This window comes from Onthophagus taurus, chromosome 2 (genome assembly GCF_036711975.1).
Source record: "Onthophagus taurus isolate NC chromosome 2, IU_Otau_3.0, whole genome shotgun sequence".
Lineage (NCBI taxonomy): Eukaryota > Metazoa > Arthropoda > Insecta > Coleoptera > Scarabaeidae > Onthophagus > Onthophagus taurus.
In genome coordinates, this window is record NC_091967.1 from 23,254,507 (window position 1) to 23,274,218 (window position 19,712).

At 29.9% G+C, this 19,712-nt stretch overlaps 1 protein-coding gene across 1 annotated transcript; it reads right to left on the bottom strand.

The window, feature by feature from the left end:
• Positions 1-1,148: 1,148 nt before the first annotated feature.
• On the bottom strand, positions 1,149-19,667 carry LOC111415985 (Nuclear receptor binding SET domain protein). Its single transcript, XM_023047897.2, has 6 exons — positions 19,410-19,667; positions 18,254-19,255; positions 10,957-11,067; positions 10,768-10,889; positions 8,921-10,706; positions 1,149-2,772 (listed from the first exon to the last, which is right to left on the bottom strand). Exons 2-6 carry the CDS (start codon positions 19,242-19,244, stop codon positions 1,355-1,357), a joined length of 4,428 nt encoding a protein of 1,475 aa, XP_022903665.2. The 5' UTR covers positions 19,245-19,255; positions 19,410-19,667; the 3' UTR covers positions 1,149-1,354.
• Positions 19,668-19,712: the final 45 nt, after the last annotated feature.

The window sequence follows — 19,712 nt, forward strand, 5'->3', positions numbered from 1 at the left end:
CCCGCCGGGTATTTACCCAGTGCCCATCACTGATTGTAGTGTCTCGACTAAACTTTATGTGGAGAGTCTATGACTTCGCCTAATTACGAAGGAGATGTATAATTTCGCCATATTAAGCCAAGGTCTCTTGCAGCAGAGACTTTGCAAAAAGTAGACCAGTTTTCGGTTCATGTGACATTAATTGTTGCTCCTCAGTTTCAGCTAAAGTTAATGTGGAAACTCTATGAGTTCGCCTGATTATATGGTGCAAAGTTGTGAATTCGTCTTATTAAGCCAAGACTCTTGCAGCTGAGACTTTGCAAAGAATAGACCAGTTTTAGGTTCATGTGGTATTAATTGAAGCTAAAGGGTTTTCTAATTCTCTTTTCGCTCTATGATACAATTTATTGTATAAAGCTTTAGTTTTAGATTTTTGAAAAGCGCTATGCTTTTGCCTAATCAATGCTATAATTTCGTTTGGAGTAGTACGTGTTCTTCGCTGGAGCTTGAGTCATTTATGGGTTCCTTTTGCGCGTTTAGCAATAAAATTGCTGGTGTTTCTAATTCTTGCACCAATTTGTATTTTAAAGATGCGTAATTTTCTTGGAATTGCTTTTAGTTTATTTTATCGTATGTAAGACAAAATTTTTTTGGAATTGATAAGGATATTATGACGAATTTAATACCTACCAAGAGATGATCTGCATCAAATTCAACAAAAACACTTTGCTGGATATGTTTATAGAAGTGCTTGTTTAGTTGAATGTCTAAAAGTTCTGAAACTTGAAGCTACAGATCTTGTTTAAAACTCTGCATCTCCATGTTTATTGTTACATCGCCAATTATTATAGTTGTTTCTTTGACTTTGGCCAATATTTCTATGCCACTTGTTTTCTGGGTATATTTTAACGTTAAAATGCGACCTAACCAAGTTTATAGAAGGATACCCCATAAAGAATGAAGAAGCGGCCGCAAAACCATTCATAAAAAATGTTATCCTAAGAAATGGCATTTCTCAAAATTGATCTGGGAACTGAATATATATCGTTAATTTCTAAAGAAGATATTTCTTTCATCCAAAACATCTGCTTTGATGAAGTTTCCTAAAACATATCAATAAATTGTTTGAATGTAAAAGGTACAAATATAAATAAACTATTGAAAAGATATAATTACTAAAAAATTTATTCCATCAGTAATATAAAGTCTTCGAAATATTTTTTTCTTACTTTACAACTTAATTTAAAAAGAACATATTATGCATTAAAGAATCATATATGACAAAGTTATATAAAATTAAAAACTATAAATAGTAATTATTAAATATTGAATATACAAAAAAATATACAATTATACAAAAAAGTTATGCCTTACTTCAAAGTTTTTCACTAACTACATTATTATTAGTCACTGATCCACTTCTTAAAGTCCGTTTTTCTTGGACACTGTTAGTGTTACCAACATCAGAACGTTTACGTTTACTTTTAAATGAATTTGTGTTATTTTTATTGTTTCGTTTTCTTTTCGAATTTATTTTATTTGGTGTTAAAATTATTAAACCATTTATCTTTTGGTCAACGCCTAAGAAATTGTTTTTGCCTTCTTTCTCTAAATATTGTTTATCTTTTTTTTCTAACTCTTCATTATTTATTACAGTAGCATTCGCTGCGGTTAAACTCGTCTCATTTTCATCAACATCAACGGTATGAAATTCGACTTCTTTTGGTTGTCTTAACGAATCATGCATGGAACAGACGAATCCATTTTTATCATCATGACGGATATTACCTTCGGAATGTTTCGGGCAATAAGAATTTAAACATTTCGTACAACACCGAATTGTACGTTGTGTACAAATCGTGCATGTATGCCATGGACAAATCCATTTTCTATTATTTTCCGGCCAATTTTCTAATCCCACGCATTTCAAATGATAATAATTTAAACAGCTCTTGTTGTCGCACAACTTCAAATCCTCATCTATTAATCCACAAACAAAACATTTCTTAACGGTACTTTGAATACTTTCTAAATGTCGTTTTTTAGATCGCTTTTTTCGCTTTTTCCTCATATTATTCGATGTTGTTTGGGGTTTGTTCACTTTAACCCCGATAAAACCACTACAATTCGATGCTCCGCATAAACAAATCTTTTTCTCCTTCCCAATACATTCCAAATTATAATTAAAGGTTAACTCTACGTTTTCTGGGATGTCTTCCAAAGCAAATAAACCGACTCTTGTATCTCCGTTAACGGTCCATTTTTGCGTTTCACAATTTGGTTTACAACTATGATTCATAAATCGTGCTAAATTACCTTTGAGACCAGCATCGATCATCCGATCTTTATCAATTGTTAAAAAATAATAGTTATCTTCTTTTATTTCATTCATTTGCTTAATTCTTCGTTGATATTCGATTTCATCTATCATTTCGCCTACATATTCGATAATGAATTGACCCTTTCTTAACGGTTCTAAAGATTTTAAACCCCAACCGCGCGCTTCAGTTTTATATGGTACCAAATCGGGGTAAATTCTTTGTTCAAAACATTGATTTTGACAATTTGAACCTGCCGGGCAAACCGTGGGATCACATTCGGTTAAAAGTAATCTATTTAAACAGTCGCTGTCTGGACCGCATGGGTTTTCTTGTAGTTTACTACACTCGCAAGGTGTTGTATTGCTTATGTTGCCGTCGAATTGTCTTACATTTCCTACGGGACGATTTACTTTAATTTTTACGTATGGTGGGGGTCGAATTCTTGATTTATTTTTATACGACTCTTTAAATTCTAAACATAAAAAAAAATAAATTCATGTATTGTGTAATTATAACACATTATTAATAAAATTTTAATTAATTATGATCTAGTCAAATGTAATACTGCTCAATTAATTCCTTAATGAATAATGATCAAATTTAAAACAATTTTATTAATTTTAATGCTTTTTTAATAAATTTTAGAGGTTACAATTCATTTTAATATTTAAGCTGTGTGATTACCAGATAAGGTCAATTAAAGAAGATATTGAACAAAACTTCAATCTCACCTTATAAATTTATTTATATATTCTTGTTACATATTTTAGCTTATAATTGGACCGCGTTATACATCACTTGACTAAGCGACATTTGATCGTTTTTAGAGATTTTCATGCTGTCTGGTAGGTAAAGGTGTAACTTATCTTAGAAAAAATGCAGAATATCGAAAGACCTAAAATACCATTTGTTTTAAAGAATAAAGCTAAGCGCCAATCACGTTATACGATTTCAAATCCGATTTGCATCATACGTCTAAGAACCGACAATAGAAAAAATAGATGAACCTACAATTTCGGACCAGTGTCGTTTTCTAGATGTTTGTATAAAATTAAAAATTTATGTCTTTTATTTTATATAGAAGTTAAGTCTAACTAGTTTCGGCCCTTAATGATCAATTTTGTTACCAAACATGACATATTTAGGTGTAAAATTAAAATTCACAACATTTTCACAAAGAAAAATAGTGATTGTTGGGAATCGTTATGACTCTGGGGAAGGTTACGAAATAATAATTAAATTAAGAATTTTAGTTTTTGATGTTAAAGATGATATAGGAATAGTAAAATGCAAAATTTACAAAATTTTCACAAAAATAGTGATGATTGTGATTAATTACCACGCTTGTAAACCTCGAAATCTTAACTCTTTGGATCAAAATAATCAATTTTGATACCAAACATGCCATATTTAGGTGTAAAATTAAAATTCACAACATTTGCACAAAAAAAATAGTGATTGTTGGGAATCGTTATGACTCTGGGGAAGGTTACGAAATAATAATTAAATTAAAAATTTTAGTTTTTGATGTTAAAGATGATATAGGAATAGTAAAATGCAAAATTTACAAAATTTTCACAAAAATAGTGATGATTGTGAGTAATTACCACGCTTAATTCACAACATTTGCACACAAAAAATTGTTATTGTGAATGATAATGAGATTACGGATTGTTGTAAAATAATAATCTAATTGAAAATATTCAATTTTGATATCAAAAATGATGTATAAATAGTAAAAACGCAAAATTCACAAAATTAGTGATGATGATGATTAATTACGACGTCGGTGAACCTTGAAATCTTAATTCTTTGGTTCAAAATGGCTGATTTTGATACCAAACGTGACATATTTGGGTGAAAAATTAAGATTCACAACATTTTCACAAAAAATAGTGATTTTGTGAATGATTTTGACGCTGAAGTACGTTCTAAGATAATAATTTAATTCAAAATATTCGTTTTTGATTTCAAATATGATATATGAATATTAAAAATGATTAATTACCACGCCGGTGAACCTGTGATTACAAAATTAAAAGTTTATGTCCTTTAATTTTATATAGAAGTTAAGTCTAACTAGTTTCGGTCCTTAATGATCAATTTTGTTACCAAACATGACATATTTAGGTGTAAAATTAAAATTCACAACATTTTCACAAAGAAAAATAGTGATTCTTGGGAATAGTTATGACTCTGGGGAAGGTTACGAAATAATAATTAAATTAAAAATGTTAGTTTTTGATGTTAAAGATGATATAGGAATAGTAAAATGCTAAATTTACAAAATTTTCACAAAACTAGTGATGATTGTGATTAATTACCACGCTGATAAACTTCGAAATCTTAATTCTTTGGGTGAAAATGATCAATTTTGATACCAAACATGGCATATTTAGGTGTAAAATCAAAATTCACAATATTTTCACAAAAAACAGTGATTATTGTGAATGATAAAAGGTTACGGAATGTTGTAAGATAATAATCTAATTGAAAATATTTAATTTTGATATCAAAAATGATGTTTAAATAGTAAAAACGCAAAATTCACAAAATTAGTGATGATGGTAGTTAATTACGATGTCAGTGAACAAAATTTTTGCAAAAAATAGTGATTGTTGTGCATGGTTTTGACGCTGAAGTACTTTCTAAAGTAATAATTTGATTCAAAATGTTCGTTTTTGATTTCAAATATGATATATGAATATTAAAAATGATTAATTACCAGGCCGGTAAACCTACAAATCTAATTTTTTAGTTAAAAATAATCGATTTTGATACCAAACACGACACATAATGTAAAAAAAATATTAATTGATAAATTCATAAAATTTTCACAAAAATAGTGATTGTTGTGAATGACTACCACAATTGCGAACCTAGTAACGTTTTATATTTGAAAATGTATGATTTTGATGCCTAATATAACATATTTAAATAATATAATCAAAATTCACAACATTTTCACAATAAATAGTGATTGTAGTGAATTTTAATTTGCAAGAAAATGATAGAATTGCCATTGGTAAGACTCCAGATAGCAAGAAAATGCTAGGAGTAACATTAACCAATGTCAAAGTTTCAGAAAAAATTCTAGAATTCCATTGGCCAAATTCTAAATTGCAGAGAACGTTTGGAATTATATTGCCAAAATAACAAATTTAGATAAAAAAATGTTAGAAATCATACAGGCCAAGTTCTAAATTGTTAGAAGGCGAAAATTGCTTTGGTAACAATTGTTAAGATTAATAACATAAAGTTAGGATGACCAATGTCCAAGATTCAGGAAAAATTCTAGAATTGCATTGATCAAACTTTAAACTGCAGAAAAAGATTTGGAATTATATTGGAGAAATCCTATATTGTTGGAAATTGGCCTCTAATTGCAATTGGTAAGATCCACGACTTCAAAAAAAAGCTGCAAGTTACACTGAGCTATTTCCAACTTGCAAGAAAATATCTGGAATTACATTGACCAAACTGTAAATTTGAAAAAAGCTTTTGTAATTACTCTGGTTCGAATTTATTTTACAAGAAAAATGCTGGAATTGCATTGATAAGACTCCAAATAGCAAAAAAATGCTCGAGGTAACATTAATCAACGTCCAAGTTTCAGAAAAAATTCTGGTATTGCATTGGCCAAACTCTAAATTGCAGAAAACGTTTGGAATTATATTGCCCAAATAACAAATTTAGTTAAAAAATGTCAAAAATGATTCAGGTCAAGTTCTAAATTGTTAGAAGAATGCTATAATTGCTTTGGTAACAATTGTTAAGATTAATAACATAAAGTTAAGATAACCATCTTCAAAGACTCTACAAATAGATTAACATCTCTCATCTTATCCATTTTAGAAATGACAGCGGTAGGTAGCGCTAGTTAGCATAAGATATCACTATGTTGCATCTTTTTATTGCACTAGAACTAACACTAAAACTAGAACTAGGAAGTATCCCACAACACTAGAACGATCCGATGAAAAACATAAAATGAAATACACTACCTACATTGGTGGTGGCAATAGAACAACATTGCTCCCTTGGTAAAGGTATAGCTGGTGTAAATGGCACCAAGTTGAAGCAAATAATAGTTTAGACAGTTTTAAGTACAAGAGACCACCACTTTCTGCAGAAGTTCAAAAAGTTATTAAACCTATTTACCAAAATTTAACATAACAGGATTTATTGCAGCTTTGGAGGGAAACACCCATAATAACAATAAAAGTCTCAATCTGCAGACGTTTTCTTCAAAATATTTGCATTCTTGCCCACCGATAGTTCAATTTGCGAAGCCTCTAGCAGTTAACATTTTTAATTAAGGTTACACACCGCTGTTAACAATGATGCAAAGTATGGGTATAGTATACAGGGTGATTTATTAGATCACCATCAAACTTTGACTTATGATAGCTACTCCAATTACCAAAAAAAATCTTATTATCTTATTATTATCTTACATATGTCCTATTTCAATTGTTTACGAAATTATAACACTTTAAAGTTTTCTGCAGCGAATTTAATAGTCAGTAAGATCAAACATTCAACAAAAACAAAGTTGTCATTGTAATATGTCAGTATACTGTAAGGTTTAATTATTACATACAAGAAGAAACTCAAAATGATATGCTTATAGCACTGAAGAGTATGCTGATATAATTTTCGTGTATGGTTTTTGCAATGAAAATGCTCGACAATCAGTACGAGAAAATGTCAAGAAAGATTTCCACAGCGTCATTTGTCATATTATTCAGTTTTTAGCGCTTCTTTCAGAAGACTTCGAAAAACAGGTAATCCTGCTCCAACAAAAAAAAGCTATTCGACCGCATTTAGTTAATGTAGAGGACGAAGAAGCTGTAATTAATGTTGTCATAGATTAGCCTTCCATCAGCACTCGAAGAATAGCACACAACATACAAGTAAGTCAAAATTTTACATGGCGAGTATTGAACCGCGAAGTCCTTCATCCGTATCGTAAACAGAATGTTCAAGCTCTACAGCCAGGAGATAATCAGCAACGTTTAGCATTTTGTGAATGGTTATTGCAGCAACATGCCCAAAATAATGACTTCATTTCAAATGTTCTCTGGACAGATGAATCCTGTTTTACACGAGATGGTATAAACAATTACCATAATGAACATATCTGGGGATTACAGAATCCGCATGCGATTAGACCAAGGAAATTTCAACAACGTTTCAGCATCAACGTTTGGGGTGGAATATTTAACAATAATTTACTAGGTTTGCAGGTACTTGATGGACGTTTCAACGCTGTAAATTACAAATTTTTTTTGAACAATAAATTTTTTTGATTTACTTGAAAATATACCTCTTAATGTAATTCAAAATATGCTACTGAAATAAGAAATCAACCAGACATTTTAATTCGGCGTAAGAACTCTTTAATTCGTCGTTGTGAAGCATGTATTCTAGCAGAAGGAGGCTATTTTGAACGATATTTGTAATATTTATGTGATTAAAAATATATAGTAGTTAATTATGATATAAAAATTAAAACTTTAAAGAGTTATAATTTCATAAATAATTGAAATAGTAATTGGATTAGCTATCATATGTCAAAGTTGGATGGTGAGCTAATAAATCACCCTGTATATTACTTTGGGTATCGGTATTTTTGCATATGTAGAAGTCAGAAGTGCTAAAGGCTAGAACGTTTCGAACAGCGAGCTAAACAGGCGAAAAGCGAAAAAAAGAAATTAGATGAACTAAGAGCACTACGTTTTTTATGGCTTATGGAAATGGTTTAATAATTTATTAAAAAAGTGAGAAACAACACCTTTTGATTTGATTTTGTTTTGAAAGCTACCTGAAATATGAATACAAACATATAAAAAGATAGAATAGAATTTGACTTATAAACGTAAATACTCTCTTAAGAGAATATTACTTTACAATAAAAATACTACTTCTTTAATAGACTAAATCTAACATCCCAAATAAGCCAACGAAAAAAACATTAACATCAGTTATCCCCAGTTTGGCAAAAAAAAGCACTTCATAAAAACGAGTGTCATATCACAATTTCTGCCGCGATAACTTGATGGGTTTACATATCGATATTTTGTTTAAAACAAAAAACAGTGGTTGTGTAAGAAGACAGCTCCATATATAGCAAAGGTATAGTTGAATATGTTAACAAGTCCCTATAACTGTCGCCATATCATCTTATATTTGACAAAAGATATCAATTATTTTATTAAGATATTTCAGGGCATCTTGGAAGTTAATTTATGGGCCAAAATCGTTATAAAACAATTTAATATAAAATTAAATCTGTCTAAATATAAGTAAATCTAAATAAATCAGAAATATATTTTACTATTTACTTCGCCACAAGTTTGATAGAGATGTCATGATTATCTTTAAATTTTTGATTATATTCTTCAAGACTTTATTTATCTTTAAAATAATTCCCAAATTTGTTTGATTCAGATTCTAATTGATCTAACCAAGAGCATAGAAATATATAAAGCAAGATTAAAGTTATGTTAGATATTTTAGTTTAATCTAATTAAGCTTGTAATAAAAAGTAATAGAATTTAATCAAATTTGTTTAAAATACTTTTGACTTGATTTAATAATAAATGATTCCTTTTTACCTCTTTTTAATAAAAAAGCTTGTGTGGCCTCTTCAATGGATTTCTTAAAAATCTCCTCCATTTTCTTTTTTTGCCCGTTTCCTCCACCACTTCCGGAATCGTCACCTTCCTCAAAGACAAAAACACGTTCCCTTCCGATCCAATAATAATTGTAAGTTCCAAAAAACATAACCACAAACTCACCAGGTCTGTGTTTCATTTCGTTTATCTTGTCAGGGACCTCATTTGGAAACATAATCAACGCTGGCCACCATCGATAATACCCCAATTTTACCCAAACAACTTCGTCGTAAAGTGGAAACCGTCCAAATTCACAATCCTCACAAATAAATTTATCGTCAACGTCGTATTTAACGGCCACGCATTCAGCGTGAACGCTCGTTGGACATGTTTCGCAACAAATTAGCGCACCTCCTTTTGAACAAATAAAACACCATGTCGTATTTATCGGAAGAATTCGTTTTGTTTTTGTGGAAGAATTTGATTGGTGAAAGCTCGCTCCAAAATGTTTTGTGCAAATGATTTGGGTAGAACTTAAAATTTGTGTCCCTGCGGGAATACAGCACGTTGCCATATGATACGTTGTTGGACAATAAATACATTTTACTAGTTTGTCACCGTAAAAACGAGATGTTAAGGATCTTGGATCATCGTAAACGCAAATGTGGCAAAAGTGAGTGGGACAAATGAATTCGTTTGAATTTGAATTTATTCCAGGTGATTTATGTTTTCTTGTTGATGTAATCGACCATTGCGTTTGGGGCCATTTTTTTAAGCAATGCGGATGAAAGAATTTGTTACATTTTGACGAAGAACAACGTTGCACATGATTTTCTTCCTCGACTTTTGGAGTTACGTCGCCGCTTATACTTCCGTTTTGTTTATCTAAGCTACTATTCATCTCAACCTCACTTTTTGAAAACGATCCATCACTGGGGTTATATTCAAAATTATTTTCACAGATAAAACACACAGTGGGTGAGGAATTTGTTAAACAACTTTTACAAATATCATTATCAATTGAATCTAAATCGTCTGCATTAAGATCAACAGAACTTTCATAGCAACTACTGTCGGTTGATTCTAAATACAACGCTTTATCATTAAAGTCTTTCATAACTTCATTCATTTTACTATCGATTTTATCGCTTAAACTCAATTCTTTAAATTCGTCGGATTGTTCATTAAGATTTAAATTCGTTGGTGTTAATCGCCTCCGATCTTTTATAGAAACTATTTTAACCTGTGTTTTGTTAAAACTGTTGTTTTTGTTTGATAACGATTCAGCATTTTTTTTAATACATTCGGAATGGTAAAAACCTTGACATTTACCTTTGCACCTTAAAACAATTCCAGATTTTAAACAAAAATGACAAACTTTCTCTCGCGTAACTCCTTTAAATAAATTATTGCGTTTATAAAGCAACGTTTGTTCCTCTAAAGTGACCGAAAACGGTTTATTTTCGATATTATCAATGTTATTATCAACGATTTCTTCACTTTTGATACGTTTTCGTTTTGCGGGCGGCGAATTTATCTCATTTTGTGCAAGAGGTATAACATCTTTATTATCTTCCAGGGATAATTTGCGTTTTGCAACTCGGTTTAATTGTTTTTTTAACTTTTTCTCGCGTAAAATTTCTTCTTGTTCCTTTAAAACCGATTCGAAAAATTTAAATTTTTCATCTAAGGACTTATTTTTGAGTGAATCCGCTTCCCGTATTGCCACTCTCCAATTTTTAACGTAATGAGATCTTGCACTAGCATGCGCCAAATGCTTTTTATTCTTTAAGAATTGCAATTAAAATTAAATATAAGCTAGATTAAAAATCAACTTTATTACTTACAATACTTAAACATTGATCCAATTCTTCAAGAGTTGAATAAGGTAACAGATGTGTTTTTGGTATCCATGAACACCTTCCTCTATCTCCAAAAAAACGAACGTAGACCTCTAATTTTTGACTATCTAATACATAGAAATTAATAAAATTTATTTTTTAGGTAACATTCAACAAATTGTTTTTAAAACTTACTGATATATCGGGTGGTTTTGTCGGTTTGTGGATGTGAAGTAACCATACAAGGCCAATAAGGGAATTTTCCGAATCTCGCCCACATTAGTTCTCCAGGAAAAAATTCAATATCTAGAGACGAAGAACAAATGTTTACTTTTTTAAACATTCATCATAATCATCATTGTAATCTTTTATAAAACATATGTAATGTAATAAATTATAAAAGTATAATATGCATATGATTTTGAAGTAAGGTTAATGGTGAATAGGTTTAGATTAACCAAAAACCATTTAAGACTTAAAAAAAAACTTAAGTCAAGTGAAGATCTTGATCTCAACAAAATAATTGATATTTGCTTGGTGGAGACCAACATTGACAATTTGATACGTGAGAAATACATCGATGAATCGAGATGGGAGTTGTAATAAATTGCCACTTGTCAAATACGCCAATGAGGCTATGAGGAAATTAGTGTTAAATATACATGGAAATACCGAGAATTTCATATAACTCGCAATATATAAATGCAGTAACCTTTGTTACGAAATTACTATGCACTTGCACTGTCCCACATAAAATGTAACATAGCTTAATAATAATAATACAGGCATTTGGAAGTTTTGCAAAGGAAAAGTTTTGCTTGAAAAAAGGTAACGTCCTTAAACCCCCGAGTTTTCGGGCGCCTTAAGAGACGCACGGGTAAATCCGAATGTTTCGTTTCTGGTTCTAGGTCTAGTGGTACTTCTACTTTTCGTTCAATAAAAATATACTACAATCTAACGCTAAATAACAATTAAAACTAGAACCAACACTATCCTGAGAACTAGAAACATTCGGATTTAGCCGCACGTCTCTCAAGACGGCTAAACTCGAATGATTCTAGTTCTAGGTCTTGTGTTAGTTCTAGTGATAGTGCAAGGTAGAACTAACACTAGACCGAGAACTAGAAACATTCGGAATTAGCCGCACGCCTTTCAAGACGGCTAAACCCGAATGATTCTAGTTCTAGGGCTTGTGTCACAGTATCTTGTACAGGTCAAAAAGTGAATTACCTTTTTTCCGCATTCAATGGCAAGAAAGTGAAAAATTTAAATGCTACGCCCCACATTTTATTAGCCCACCAGAAAGGGAATTTGCCGGAAAATGCCGGAAACCGGTTATATTTTTATTAGGCCATGATATTTTGACAGTTTTTCGTTTAATTTATCTTTACAATTAACTTTAATTGATAATCTTTTAGTTCACTATCTTTTATTTACCAAAAATAACAAATAGAACAACAAATAAATGAATCAATGAAAACAAAAATTAGGTTTTATAAAAATTTAATTCTGGTAGGTTAAAAAAATATGGGGCGTACCATTTAAAATTTTCAGCCTTCTTGCCATTGAATATGGAGAAACGACAATTCAATTTATGATAAAAAATAAATAAATAAATTTAAATTTTTTATTATTTATTTTTGGTTTTATGTATAAAAAGTATTTCCCCATCGCTTTTATTTTATGAATTATGATTGAGTTAATTTTCGAAAATCAACAATTTTGATGTTTAATCGGTTTAGAGCTTATAAATAAAAAGTGGTACTAATTGGGTTCAATCTTGTTATGGATCTAGTCTTTATCGCCCATTACGAAGGTTTTATGTATAAAAAATATTTCCCCATCGCTTTTAGTTTATGAGTCATGATTAAGTTAATTTTCGAAAATCAACAATGTTGATGTTTAGTCGATTTAAAGCTACTAAATAGAGAACGGTTATAATTGGGTTCAATCTTTTTATGGATCTAGTCTTTATGGTCCATTACTAAGGTTTTATGTATAAAAAATATTTCCCCATCGCTTTTATTTTATGAGGTATGATTGAGTTAATTTTCGAAAATCAACAATTTTGATGTTTAATCGGTTTAGAGCTTATAAATAAAAAATGGTAATAATTGGGTTCAATCTTGTTATGGATCTAGTCGTTATCGCCCATTACGAAGGTTTTATGTATAAAAAATATTTCCCCATCGCTTTTAGTTTATGAGTTATGTTTAAGTTAATTTTCGAAAATCAACAATGTTGATGTTTAGTCGATTTAAAAAGCTACTAAATAAAGAACGGTTATAATTGAGTTCAATCTTTTTATAGATCTAGTCTTTATGGTCCATTACTAAGGTTTTATGTATAAAAAGTATTTCCCCATCGCTTTTATTTTATGAGTTATGATTGAGTTAATTTTCGTAATCAACAATTTTGATGTTTAATCGATTTAGAGCTTATAAATAAAAAATGGTAATAATTGGGTTCAATCTTGTTATGGATCTAGTCGTTATCGCCCATTACGAAGGTTGTATGTATAAAAAATATTTCCCCATCGCTTTTAGTTTATGAGTTATGATTGAGTTAATTTTCGAAAATCAACAATTTTGATGTTTAATCGATTTAGAGCTTATAAATAAAAAATGGTAATAATTGGGTTCAATCTTGTTATGGATCTAGTCTTTATCGCCCATTACTAAGGTTTTATGTATAAAAAATATTTCCCCATCGCTTTTATTTTATGAGTTATGATTGAGTTAATTTTCGAAAATCAACAATTTTGATGTTTAATCGGTTTAGAGCTTATAAATAAAAAATGGTAATAATTGGGTTCAATCTTGTTATGGATCTAGTCGTTATCGCCCATTACGAAGGCTTTATGTATAAAAAATATTTTCCCATCGCTTTTAGTTTATGAGTTATGATTGAGTTAATTTTCGAAAATCAACAATTTTGATGTTTAATCGATTTAGAGCTTATAAATAAAAAATGGTAATAATTGGGTTCAATCTTGTTATGGATCTAGTCGTTATCGCCCATTACGAAGGCTTTATGTATAAAAAATATTTTCCCATCGCTTTTAGTTTATGAGTTATGATTGAGTTAATTTTCGAAAATCAACAATTTTGATGTTTAATCGATTTAGAGCTTATAAATAAAAAATGGTAATAATTGGGTTCAATCTTTTTATGGATCTAGTCTTTATGCTCCATTACTAAGGTTTTATGTATAAAAAATATTTCCCCATCGCTTTTATTTTATGAGTTATGATTGAGTTACTTTTCGAAAATCAACAATTTTGATGTTTAATCGGTTTAGAGCTTATAAATAAAAAATGGTAATAATTGGGTTCAATCTTTTTATGGATCTAGTCTTTATGGTCCATTACTAAGGTTTTATGTATAAAAAATATTTCCCCATCGCTTTTATTTTATGAGGTATGATTGAGTTAATTTTCGTAATCAACAATTTTGATGTTTAATCGATTTAGAGCTTATAAATAAAAAATGGTAATAATTGGGTTTAATCTTGTTATGGATCTAGTCGTTATCGCCCATTACGAAGGTTGTATGTATAAAAAATATTTCCCCATCGCTTTTAGTTTATGAGTTATGATCATGCACCAGTCACTCGTATTAATGAAGTTGGGAACATACGTTTAATTCTGGATACTGTCACTTATGGCGTTGCTTTCGATTACAGAACCCATTTTGGCAATTTTTTGAGTTGTCAGTTTGACTGGTTTGACCAGGTTTGACATACTATTTTTGATTGCGTTGTATTGTGTACAGTGGAAGAGTTGCTAGCGATTTGAAGAAAAAGCGATTTGTTGTTGTTGCTTTATAATAAGTACACCTCGATTGATGCGGAAGCAGCATTGGATAAATGCAATAAAATTAAAAGGAAACGATGTGGTGAAAATAATAATAAAAAAATTAAAGGATAAAGTCTTTGTTATTCATTTAAAGACTTTTTAATAAACCCTGTACCAAATAATAATTTAATACCTAGTCATGTTTTTTTGATGTTTTTTTGTAAAACATTGTAAACGACAAAATTTTATGTGTTTAAAGTTTTGCACAGTTTGTAAAGTTTTGTCGCCAAGCAATGCTTTCGTAAAAAATCATCGATAAACCTTTCAAATAACAAATTTAATTTATATTTCCCGCCTGCCAATGATTTCAGCGCTGTAGGTGACAGTCTCCAAAACTAATTGCGCATTTCAATCAAACGTTTATAGTTGCCCATCTATATAACAAATATATTATATCTTATCTATGGTTATGATTGAGTTAATTTTCGAAAATCAACAATTTTGATGTCTAATCGATTTAGAGCTTATAAATAAAAAATGGTAATAATTGGGTTCAATCGTGTTATGGATCTAGTCTTTATCGCCCATTACGAAGGTTTTATGTATAAAAAATATTTCCCCATCGCTTTTAGTTTTTGAGTTATAATTGAGTTAATTTTCGAAAATCAACAATTTTGATGTTTAATCGATTTAGAAGAGCTTATAAATAAAAAATGGTAATAATTGGGTTGAATCTTGTTATGGATCTAGCCTTTATGCTCCATTACGAAGGTTTTATGTATAAAAAATATTTCCCCATCGCTTTTAGTTTATGAGTTATAATTGAGCTAATTTTCGAAAATCAACAATGTTGATCATTAGTCGATTTAAAGCTACTAAATAAAGAACGGTTATAATTGGGTTCAATCTTTTTATAGATCTAGTCTTTATGGTCCATTACTAAGGTTTTATGTATAAAAAGTATTTCTCCATCGCTTTTAGTTTTTGAGTTATAATTGAGTTAATTTTCGAAAATCTACAATTTTGATGTTTAATCGATTTAGAGCTTATAAATAAAAAATGGTAATAATTGGGTTCAATCTTGTTATGGATCTAGTCTTTATCGCCCATTACTAAGGTTTTATGTATAAAAAATATTTCCCCATCGGTTTTATTTTATGAGTTATGATTGAGTTAATTTTCGAAAATCAACAATTTTGATGTTTAATCGGTTTAGAGCTTATAAATAAAAAATGGTAATAATTGGGTTCAATCTTGTTATGGATCTAGTCTTTATCGCCCATTACGAAGGCTTTATGTATAAAAAATATTTTCCCATCGCTTTTAGTTTATGAGTTATGATTGAGTTAATTTTCGAAAATCAACAATGTTGATGTTTAATTGATTTAAAAAGCTACTAAATAAAGAACGGTTATAATTGAGTTCAATCTTTTTATAGATCTAGTCTTTATGGTCCATTACTAAGGTTTTATGTATAAAAAGTATTTCTCCATCGTTTTTAGTTTTTGAGTTACGATTGAGTTAATTTTTGAAAATCAACTATTTTCACGTTTAATCGATTTAGAGCAGTGGTGTCCACTAATTTTTGATCAATATCGACCGAAGGGTTTAACCTTCCTTTTTTTTACTCTGAGGCCCAGATATAGATATTTCAGATTCATGATTTTCTTGGCGATGGACGTTATGGACACCACTGCTCTATATAGACGTATATTATACAGGAAATTGATGACCAAGATTTTAAGGGGTGATTTTAAACGAAAATTAAGGAGGGCAAAATCACTTCTTCTCCAAGTTACAGCCCTCTAAAATTAGGGGAAAAAATGTTTTTCTTTAATAAATCCACTATGGAGGAATTTGGAAGGATGAAATTTGGCAGATAACTTTTACTAATAAGGTGACATTTTTTGACGATTTTTATAACCCTATAATGTAATTACAACGGGGTGAAAAAATCCACCCCTATAATACTTTGCATCAGAACTTTTTAATGCGCCCACATTTTTTTATTTAGAAACTTGAAGTATTCATACGCAACTTTTTTGTCTTATAACATTTTCTCCTAAAATCGTTAGTTTGTTCATAAAAAATACTTAAACCTATTTGACATAAATTCAGAGATTGGTAAATACTTGTTTAAAAATATCAAGTAGGCAGGTGTCATAATGACAAATATTTTCATTGTTGTGATTTTATCCGTATTATTTTCACAAACTAAAAGAATTATTGCTTAAGTAATAACTAATAACACAATGGCATGCATTTTGTGTATGATTGTGGTAATGGAAATGGGTTAGAAGCTCGAAGGCTTTACGCCGAGTTATATCCAGAACGTACACTACCTCATCACAGCATATTTGAGCGTATTCATCAAAGTCATCGAGAAGATGGAGATTTTTCAAGAAGAATTGTCGATTGCGGACGTTCACGAAAAGTACGTAATGTAGCACTAGAGGAAGTTCTTAATTTAATTGAGAACTCTCCCGGAACCAGTACAAGAAAAATTGCTCAACACTTAAACAACTTCTATCCTTATCATCTGCAACGTGTTCAAGCGCTCTTACCGCGAGATTTTCTACCTCGGTTAATTTTTTGCCAATGGATTCTTCAAATGGTTTTGGTTTTGTTATATTTTGTTTACTGATGAGGCGAATTTTTCAAAAGAATCCATCAGAAATTTTCATAATAATCACATATGGGCTGAAGAAAATCCACATAAAATTGTTGAATCCAATTTGCATTAAATGTGTGGCTTGGTGTCAGTGACAATTATTTAATTGGATATTTTCTTCCAATGAGATTAAATGGAGACGCATACTGTAATTTCCTTGAAGAGGAGTTGCCCCTGCTTCTTGATGACGTTTTGATAGAAATCAGGCGAGAATTATGGTACATGGTTTTAATTCCTGTTGAAAATATCAATGATTTTTCAACAGGATCACCAGGAATTTTTGAAAGAATACGAAATTCAATGAGGCAAAGGGTAGAATCGTGCGTCGCTGCCGAGGGGCGGCATTTTCAACATATATTATGATTATTAATATTTTGTTAACGTTGTTATTATTTCTTTTTTGTAGTATTGTTAATTGTTATTGTTAGTGTCTGTGTATTATTATTATTATTATTTTTTTTGATTAAATTAACAATTTTGAGAAACTGTTCTTATTGTTTAAAAATTTGTCATTATGACATCAGACTACTTGATATTTTTACATAAATAATAACCATACTGTGAATTTGTGTCAAATAGGTACTATTTTATTTTTTATGGATAAACTAACAATTTTTGGAGAAAATATTAAGGGACAAAAAAGTTGCATATTGAATCCCTCTATTTAAATTACTTTTTTAATTAGAAAAATGTAGACGCATTAAAAAGTTCTGATGCGAAGTATCATAGGGGTGGATTTTTTCACCCCCTTATAAAACCATATTAGGGTTATAAAAATCGTCAAAAAATGTCACCTTACTAGTAATAGTTATATGCCAAATTTCATCCTTCCAAACTCCTCCATAGTGGATTTATTAAAGAAAAACAATTTTTTCCCCTAATTTTAGAGGGCTGTAACTTGAAGGAGAAGTGGTTTTAACCAAAAAGTTATATGAAAGACCCCCTTAAAATCTATCGCATCAATTTAGATACACTTTGTATATAGACATATTATATAGATAAATTAAAAGTATCAAAATTATTACCCAATTGATCATGATGGTCATCAAGTTCATTATTTTCTTCTAACTTAATTTCATTTTCTTCAATTGTTTCTTTAACTATTACTTTGCTATTAATTATATCACTTAAATTGTTGAAATGAGCTCCATTAATTTTTGGTTGATTATTATGTCTAATTCCATTTTTCTTTTTTCTACCCCTCTTACCTTTTACTTTTTCTACAATATGATTTTCTTCCTTAATATTCACATCTTTATTAACATGGTTAAAATCTTGTTTCAACTCATTAATTTTTTGGTTACCCTTAATAACAATCGCCTCATTTTTACTCACATCATTTGGTTTATTCGTCATTTTGTTATAATTTTCTTTAATGATTATTGCGAAATCAGTATCAATAGCAGTTTCTTTTTTGATTGTCTTTACCTTGTCATCATTCTTAGATCGCCTTTTATTATTATTACCAAGGTTTGACTTTCTTTTATTACCAATAAATCTATTATCTTCATTATCCTTCATTTTCTTACAAATCCCATTTAAATCCTCTTGAAATATTTTCCCAATAAAACTATCCACTAACGTAACATTTTCTGGTGAACCTTTTTCAATATCCAACCCTTTAAAAGTTTTAAAAATCAGTTTATCACCTATAAGTGGAACTATTGGATCATCCGGTAAGCCGAAACTCTCCAAAACTTTCGATTGGGGTGTAGTAGTAATTTTTCTTTTATTAACATAAGTCTTAACTTGTTGTTGAGGGCTCTTTTTAAGACAATTTTCACTTGTATCTTCAGATTTTGAAGTACCAATTATTTTTAAAACATCGTCAATAGGCGAAGACTCAAAAACATCATTTAAAACCCTCAAACCCTCTCGTTTTATGTCTTCCGTTATCTCCAATTGGACAAGATCACTTTTTAGATTGTTTTTGTATTGTTTAATTTTTAGATAAGTCTTTGGATTCACCTTAGTTTTACGGGTTAATAAGTTTAATGGTGAAGCATTTATTTCCATAATAAAATAATCTGGAACATTAAATTTTTTTTTGAGAATATAAAAGTGAGGTTATGTTTTTTGAAATTTGATTAATACGATAGAAATGATAGAAATTGATTTTTTATGATTAACAACGGGGTATAATATTAATTATAAGTAAAGAAACTTTAAATTAGCGTCTACCTGTTTTTAGTAGTAGAAAAGGTTAAGTAAGTAAAAATGTTTCCGATGCATTACTGACGCGACAGCTACCTTCACTTCGGTTTAGAACACAACGTATAAAATTAAAGGTTTATAAATGTTATTGTAAATTTTCGAATAATTAAATTAACTATTCTTAATAATGAATTATCATAAAACGGTCTCCTTTTTTTGACAAGTTTGCTTGTATGGAGTGACGTTAATCTAAAACAGTTACTTCTTCCCGCGTTGATTGCGTTCAGTGTGAAGCTAGTTAACATAAAGTTTTTTATTAAAATTATACAT